This window comes from Daphnia pulicaria, chromosome 1 (assembly GCF_021234035.1).
Source record: "Daphnia pulicaria isolate SC F1-1A chromosome 1, SC_F0-13Bv2, whole genome shotgun sequence".
NCBI lineage: Eukaryota > Metazoa > Arthropoda > Branchiopoda > Diplostraca > Daphniidae > Daphnia > Daphnia pulicaria.
Window position 1 is genome coordinate 39,212,466 of NC_060913.1, and position 8,805 is coordinate 39,221,270.

The window sequence follows — 8,805 nt, forward strand, 5'->3', positions numbered from 1 at the left end:
ACTGATCTTTCATTTTGTTTTATGGCCTTGTTTCCTTACACTTTAAACCGTTTAAAATAAAAACGGGGCGAGATGTCTCTGGAGGGGGACAAAATCTTTCATTCTGAAAAATTAGATTTTTTTTTAAAGGTCCGGTTTGCCCAAAAACTGATGTCAAAAATCGGAAAAAACACTACAATTTCTGGGGGGTCCCTTAGTTTTTATTGAATCATTTAAAAACTATGCTAGCTAGAACATTGCGGATTTCACCATTGGGTTTTCCGTAAAATTCTGCACCAAATGGAAAATACGGGGACTGGCTGCGATGCCTTCGTCACCCTTTTCCAAACATTGTAAACCCCCAAAACCCCCAGTTTTGGCCTGATTGAGTGGTGGACTCAGTGTTAAATGTCATTCTGTTGGGTGTCCTCAAGTCAACCGTATTATTGATTCAAATTGATTCATAATCTATTGATTCAAATGAATTACTTTAGTTTGTGTCAAATTAATTATTTTTTTATCATTATTTTTTGTTTAACAAAAGAACCGTACGGTTACTTTTTGATAAATATAACAATTACGTATGATTTACGAACGGAAATACGGACGTTTTCTACTCTTTGTTGTCCCTGACTTAATTTTTTATTTTGAAACTAAAGTTAAACATCGTCGTAATGCATTTCTGCTATGCATGAGCTAAAAAATATATGCAGCGGTTATAACCATCTCTGGTTATAACCTACCACTCTCATCGTTTTTACTAAATGATTAAGGAAGATTTACTTAACAATGATTAGTGCCATAATTATATATTTTAAAATGTAATATTACGATGTAAAAAATAATAATAATAATAATGAAGGTGAGGTGTAAATTTACGGGATGTTCGAGGCGTGATTGGGTTGGCCATCCCCCCCCCCCTCAACCGGATCCGAGTTTACTAGCCTATATAGTTCAAAAACCCGCCCCGAAAAAATTGGGTTTCTTTACGAACCGCAGGTTGCCTCGATCAAAATTGATCGAGCACGAGCCCGAAATTTTCTTCAAATTAAATAAATTTCTCGAGAAAAACCGAAAAAAGAGTAGAAAGTTTAAGAAGAAGAAAAGGTTAGAAAGATTGAAAAATTTTGATAATTTTGAAATCTTGAAAATGTTACGACATTTATTTGAATAGTAGAATTTGAGAAATTTTAGTGAGAAAAAAATTCTCGGTTGCACCACGAAAAAGGCTGGGCAACTCCTTGGACACTGAGCTGCGTTCATGGCTGAGACGGATTCCGCTGCAGAGCTTCCGGAATCGGTTGGCAATCTAACCTAACCTAACGTGATTTTTCATAAGTCATAACAGGGCGATGTCGACTGAACTCAATCGACGCACTGATTTTCCAGGGTAAAGCACCATATCTCTATTATTATCTCTTTCCCTCATATTCATACGTATCGATACGTATATCTCTCCTTTCCAGATGGGGTGGCGAAAAATGGCGTGGTTGGTTTGGTAGTTGACCCGAGTTGACAGCACCAATCGCCACGAAAGCTGCGCGAGCAGAGTAGCCAATGATCGTGAACAATGACTTGGTTCGTTCCGTTATCCAAAAGAAGAATATAGGCCTACCTAACGACATCAACAGTTTTTAACTAATATCTGCATTTCCTATTAGCCTAGGTAGGAAACTATAAGAAATAGAAAAGAGAAAACTCAAAACATCGAGTTAACGTAGACATTCAATAAAAATACACAATGTTTCTAGCGTAAAAAACAAAACCGAATAAAACAAAAACAACAAGTTTAACAAAGAAATATTTGTATTAATCAAATCAGGTTTTTAGCAGATTCTGCGGTAGTTATAGTTTGTATGTCTCACTGGCGTTCATCAAGGAGCGTACCCATGAGGGGACTAAATCTACGGAGCAGAAGTTATAAAAAGATCGAAAACAAGATCTCATCCAAAGAAATGAAGTCGGTGGACGGTAATCCTCGCGTCGTAAGAGGGTCCGGGCTTTGAGACATGCACGCATTCTCTGCTTGTGACGCATCTCGTTGTATCGTGCGCATATCATGGACGGGATCTATGCCAATTTAATTTGCCCAAAAATGTATAATAAACGTAACAGCAGAGCTAAAATGAAAATGTCGTAAGTATAATCGATAGGCGGTGTTCGACGGGCACAAGCTATCATTCGTCCCAGTCCGGCTGCTTGCTGAAGACTATCCAACTGTTCGAGGAGGATTTGTCCAATGTAGTGCATGCCTTTAGCTTCTGATAAAGGCTGCCGAACTATGTCGAAGATATTTCCTTGGTAACGGTTGAATAAGTTGATTGAACCGAAACATGCTATCAACCAGGTTAGTGTAGAAGATATCCAGAAATAAGATAGAGAGAATAATCAGCAAATCAACGACAAAGATGAGCGCTTTGATCCCTTTAACAATTTCTTCTGGAGATGCAATCCAGGCCGGCACCATCTGAATTTTATCTGTTTCGATGCCAAGTTGTAACGGTAGGAACCAAACTTCGTTCAATGGAGTTTCTTCGTTGACTTTATTGTGCTCCTTTTCTTGCTCTTCTTCGGGTATGTATACACATTATCAAATTCAAGTGGACCACGATTGTAGCAAAGGATGTAACCAAATGGCCAGATTATCAAAATGATTAGGCCCATGTACTTGAGAACGTATGTCGTAATAAAGTCGTAAACTAACTCAATAAAATTTGAGCTGGTGTTTATGGCTGCCTTAAACGGTGCCCATGCGTTGACAAGTTCATCCTTAACGTAGTTTGTCGATTTCATCTCAAAAAGGATACCAACTACGCCCTTTTATTCCCAACAATGATTCGGTAATCCTGTCCTCAGAAAATATCCCGCATGGGGCATTGCTCATCGTTCTCAATGACTCGCAATTGGAGTTGCCCTCAGCTATGCAATTGGGATAGGCTCCTTTTAAGATGTCTGTCGATGTCTGTGCAGGTTGAGCCCTTTTTCTCGAATCTCGAGCCAGCGAAATCCATTTTCTATACTATCACAAACTCGTCTTGGGCTTTTCTGGCTCGGTCGAAGCTATCGGCCACTTCTTTTATTCCACGGTTCATGTCGTAGACATTGGATTCGCCGAACATGGATCGTCGAATCAGCTGCATGCTGTAAACGGTTTCTTCTTTTAAGCATTCTGCCACTTCCAATGGGACGATCGTTACCTTCTGAATGTGACTCAATACACGCATTGTATCGATGAACAGCACAGCAGTGCAGTCATTTGCAGGTTAAATACAGTACATGTCCTTCCGTCATGGTGGTAATCAACGAGACGTAAAGACGCATTGGAACGGGAAGGAATGGCCAAATCACTCCGGCTACTCCTGCTGCACCGGCGCCAACTGCCATATAGCACAGGCCGATCGTTCCATTATTTCATCATCATCATTTCATGTAAGTTGGACGTTTGGTCGGCTCGACTGACGAACACAAATGCGCCCACGGTAACGCCGAAGAATGTGCAAACTAGTATTGCATAATTAAGCATATTGACTTTTGTAAAGCAAAACATGTTGAAACACTGTAATTCTTTTATGGAGAAATTACGATTGATGAACCTGCCTAATATAGCTTTTACTTACCGACTTATACCTTTCTACTTCACAAACACTATCCGCAAGCGATAAACTGCAACTTCAAAACTTTGATTCATGCTTGATTTACATTTTGTTTTCAATAATTTTTTTTTTTTTTTTAATAAATATAAATTACACACATTGTTCAGGTAATTTAAGAAAAGTATGCAACATAGTAATTTGTCAATCATTGTAGACATTCAGCAAAAAAAAATTTTAGCCTCTTTTTCGCCGGCTTTCGTCCAGTCACCACTCACCAGCGAATCAGCAAACAGCAACAGACAAACAACAGCGTTTAGTTATTTTTGAATCTTCGGATGCAATTCCTAATTCGGCAACGTTGCAAACCACAGCAGACAGACCGTCGAAGTTATCCCGAATCCCAATGACGCTCTCGCATTCGTAGACTTTTCAGAAAGCTCTTTTATTTTTATACGTTTATTATTTACGTCATTTAACTGAAGCGTTATTCAAGACATTTTCCAAGTTCAACCATACAGTTGCGATTTCTTAATAATATAGCTAGTACAAGTTGCAAGAAGCTTATTTTCCACCGTCTTTAAAAACAGTAGAATGATGGCTGCACTGGATATAAACGAATCTATGGACGAAGATTTTACCGGCTTTGACGAAGAACCTGTAGTAGTCAATACTGGTGGTACCCCTCTGATACAGGATAACAGAATAGATGAAACACCCGCTGAGACTGACAGTGACTCTGGAAATTTGGTGATAGCAGAACCTCACAAAAAGGTGGAATCAAAGAGTGTTGAGAAATCACCTAGGAAAAGGAAATCCCGTGTTGAAGATGTTACTCCTACAAGAACTCCATCAAGTCGTGTGAGAGGACAAGGGTTAGCCTATCTTTTAGCCATGGAAAAAGGTGGCAGTAAGAAGCAGTTGGCTAAAGTTCAAGCTCAATCAGATCTGCAAGATACACCAAGCTCTTCCCAATCTGTTGATCCTCCAGCCCCAGTACAGACTGAGGCAGTTGTTGAACCTGAAGTAGAAAAGAAGAAAGTTGGAAAAGAAGTGAAAGAAAATGCAAAAGTAATAAAGGAAAAAGAACCAGCAAAGATTTCAAAGGAAAAAGAAATTCCACAAGCAGCGGCTTTGCCCACCACAAATTCCCCTACTCCTGTAGTAAAATCCAGTAAAAGTAATGCAAGGAAGTCTTATTCCGCTGTCAATATTTCATCACCATTATTGAAAGAACCTTTTAAAGATGGTAGTGTGTTAAATGTGTGTAAACTTAAATTGGTTAATCTAAATGTTTGGTGTTTCTCTTCCCCTCTTCTAGGCTGGAGAAGAGAAGTTGTTTATCGAGCCACAGTTGACCCTGGAACAAAAACACTGTGTGATGTTTACTATTACACACCTGATGGGAAAAAGCTTAGATCAGGAAGAGAAGTTTCTGATTTTTGTAAGGCTTCCAACAACAATGTTCACAACCTGTAACCATTTGTATCTTACTTATTCTTTTCTACTTTTTTTAGTGGAGAAAGGAAACAGTACTTACACTGTTGAAAACTTTACATTTTTCAAGGAACCTATTGGTATGGACTCTACACAAGAAATATTGCGTTACGCCAAAACACGACGGGTAGGTCATTACTGTGAAACGAAAGGTCCTGCAAGTACTTATGTCATGACGTATTGTTTTTAGGATGATGGAGGGGGTGAGAAATTGATATCTAAGAAGGAGAAAGCTCTTAAAGCCCGCGAAGAAGAATTGCGGCGTAATCTTCAGGAACTTGGAGAAGATGTTGCAGCAATTACTGGGCACACTCCTGTTGCTGTCGAACCAGAAATTCCAGTGCCCGTTCCGGTTCCTACCCCCGCTGCTAGCAGCGCAACTGTTGCGGAATCTGTTTCCCCTCAACAGCGTAAAAAGCGTGGAGGCAAAGTGGAGAAACAGCTCAAGATTAAACTCTGGGGCAAAGGTCTAAGAAGCAAGGAGAATGCCGAACCAACGCGAAAGGAAGATACGACCGAGGGTGAGGAGGATGCCGGAGTGACCTTGCCTGCCTTGCCTGGCAAAACCTCTCCCTCCTGCAAAGTGCCGGAAGATATCAGTCATTTGTTTACTCCGCATTCTGCCGTGGGAGCCAAAGGAGGAACGCGGTCTGCAACCCGCGGACAGAAAGCCACGTCCTCCGCCGCTGCTCCCGTATCCGCAGGTGCAGGTCAGCAATTGGAGTTGATTAATGGAAAGCGCTTCATTTCGATCGGCTCCAGTCCAGAATCGGTTAGGCATTCGCCTGCAAATCACGTCACTGACGATGTTTACGGCAAAAGAGCACTGGCGTCTCCTGGCCTGGCTCCAAAGCAAAGTCCCAAAAGAATGAAGCTGGGAGCGACTCCGCTGCTACCTGCAACCGGTGCTGTGTACCCTTTTAGAGCCAAAGAAGAAGGATTCGGGTTCTTTCTCACGGAACATTTTAACAATTTCGTCAGTTACGCGTATCACGGCTTGTTGCACGTTTTTCGTTACTTGACCGTTCAGGAACTCATGGCGGCAGCGGGTGTCTGCAAATTGTGGAGAGATCTGGCCCTGCATCATTCACATGTACGGTATTAGCCTTAATTTTCCAAAAATAATCTAGTTTCAACACGATTTGATGTCTGCAGTGGAGATTGGTACGCTTGAAAAACTCGCGGATTTACGATTGGTCGCTGTTTGCCAGCCATTTGCGCCGTGCTGGCACGCAACATCTGGACATGAGGAAAATGCTATTTGTCACGTCGACAGAAGAGACGTGGACAAATCTAGAGCGAGCTGCTTCCAACCTTTCAGAGATCCTTCGCATTGATTTATGCAAATGTCCGACAGAAGTACTGGAGTCCATCGCTAAACATTGCCTCCGACTCAAACACATTGACGCTCAGTTTATCAGGTATTTTTGTTGTGGTTTTTATTGTTTTAATCCAGTTATTCATAGAAGTTATGAACTAAATTGACTTTCTAGTTCACCCAATTTACGCCTTGAATTGCTTGGGAATTTGAATCAATTGGAAGTCCTCAAGATTCGCTCCGTTTCCTGTTTAACCGTTGTCGATGGATTAGAAACATTCGCCAAACTTAAAGAGCTCAAATTCTTGGTAAGGTTTATTTTATTTTTAAAATAATCGATTAGTGCTTAGACTGAATTAATTTTTCTTGTGTTCACGGATATTTGTGACGTAGAATTTGACTACATTGTCGAATTTGAAATCGGGAGAATTACGCCATTTGGCAGAGCTGACGCATTTGGAGAGCCTAGAAATTGGCGACTGTGTCCAGTGGACAGAAGAAAGTGACTATCAAATGATTGGCCAGCTTTCCCACCTAAAACATCTTCGATTGGAGAAAGGCCCCCCTACCGGTGTTCTCCAATTTCTTGAAAGTTCTTTCAACGAAATGCCACATTTGCAGCACTTGGAACTCATCAATTTCACCATTGATGGCCCCATCGGTTCATTGCACCTCAGCAGTTTGAAGCGGTTGCTCATCATTCCTTTCTACGAAACCGAGGTAAATATAATTGAATTCACTTGGGAGTTATGGGTATGCAAATGTGTTTCATAATTAATGATCCTATTTGTTATTCAGTCTGTTGACGTCATCGTGCGCCACCTTTTCGACTGCGTCGCATCGATGCTCCATTTACAGCAATTGAGCTGGGTAGTGACAGATGAAATCCTGGACCATTTAGAAGGCAAGCTACCCCTGGAAATAAAAGAGGACGATGCAACAGAAGGGAAGGAAAACGTGACGTTGGATGAGTTGCAAGATCTCCTACGCCAGCGGCTGCCTAACACAAATGTGCAACTATCACGACTCCCAGAATATGCCACAAACCGTCACAGCCTCTCTGTATCACAAGAAGATTAACTATTTACCCAGCATCAATTCCATTTATCTCAACTTCACACACACACTATGGACGCGGCTTTCGTACTTTAGACCCCCTCCCCATATTTTGGCGTGTTTCCTGTTTGTGTATCTATTTCGGTTAACTCTTGTGTTAACTGAACCGCTGTCAAATAACTTCTAGACAGTATCCAAATTGAATTTGAAAATGCCAATAACTTTTTTTCGTTTCTTGAGTCACCGAAAAATTCACTACTACTGTGTCGACTAAGTGTGAGATAAGTTTAATTATTTAGCAATGTCATAAATTTTCAAGAATAATTCCAGTTCTGATGATTATCTGTAAAAGCTGAGGTTTAATGGTCGTATATGCTCTTAAACTAAATAAGTACACATACACATTTTTTCTAATAAAGCCGTCCACTCATTTGTATTTGTCAACTACTATTTTAAGATTATAGTCAATTATAATTATTTAAAAAAAATGGGAAGAAACAACTTAGCCGACGATTTTCACGCATCGATGCTTTCAGTTTCAGCATGACTACTGAAATTTGTGTGGGCGATGTAAGACGTCTGGACTAGAATTAATTCTGTCGACATTTGATTATATTTAAGCATATGTTCTTTATTTACTTGTAGATGGTGTCGAATTCGTGATGGATCTCAAGGTTAAGAAAGGAACCTAGAGAATGCTGAATGGAATAGATTGTACAGCCATCAGTTAGACAGGGTTTTTTTTTTCTCTCTTGTTCTGTTTCTTCTTTTCTGGCAATTTCTCTTTCTTCTCACGTTCTCCTTCTCTCGTCGGCTCCCATTTTCTGTTGTCCACCATCCCTTGCTGTTTGTTTAATGATGTGAGAAGGCGGAATAAGATGACGGCAGCAGACCAGGAGCGGTGCACAATTCGTGACAAAAGAGTTAAGGGCGCCGACTAGCGACCAGCCAGTAGTGCGCCGATCTAGAACTCGTCTAACATGCCAGTAAATAAAGTGCACATTAAACTTAATACCTCCAACACGAATGGCTGTTCTTGTGGAGCTGAATTCCGAGCTCTCCCATTTTATCTGCCGTTTTCATTCCGAGTCGCCTATAGTATATACGTATATGATCCGATCGTTATTCACGTAGTCGATTTTCTATCGATCCATAACTCGGTTGATGGCAAATGTTTTATTTTAATCAAAAAGAAAAAATAATAATAATACTAATTAACAACTAAAGGCGCTTAGAGAAAATTTGCGCCTCGACACTAAGCCATGCTGGCGAAGGAAGAAAAACAAAAGAACCCGTCATTGTAGACATGTTGTGCCGTGTGGCCTGTTTGGGGTCGATCCATATTTCATCGCTGGAATATAGTTG

General features: G+C 40.6%; 1 protein-coding gene across 1 annotated transcript; it reads left to right on the forward strand.

Moving 5' to 3' along the window:
- The first annotated feature begins 3,865 nt into the window (after positions 1-3,865).
- Positions 3,866-7,872, forward strand: LOC124321299. The gene is made up of 8 exons (XM_046784220.1): positions 3,866-4,818; positions 4,891-5,013; positions 5,087-5,193; positions 5,257-6,159; positions 6,222-6,487; positions 6,560-6,692; positions 6,778-7,104; positions 7,183-7,872. The coding sequence occupies exons 1-8, from the start codon at positions 4,164-4,166 to the stop codon at positions 7,462-7,464; spliced, it is 2,796 nt and encodes a 931-aa protein (XP_046640176.1). The 5' UTR covers positions 3,866-4,163; the 3' UTR covers positions 7,465-7,872.
- Positions 7,873-8,805: the final 933 nt, after the last annotated feature.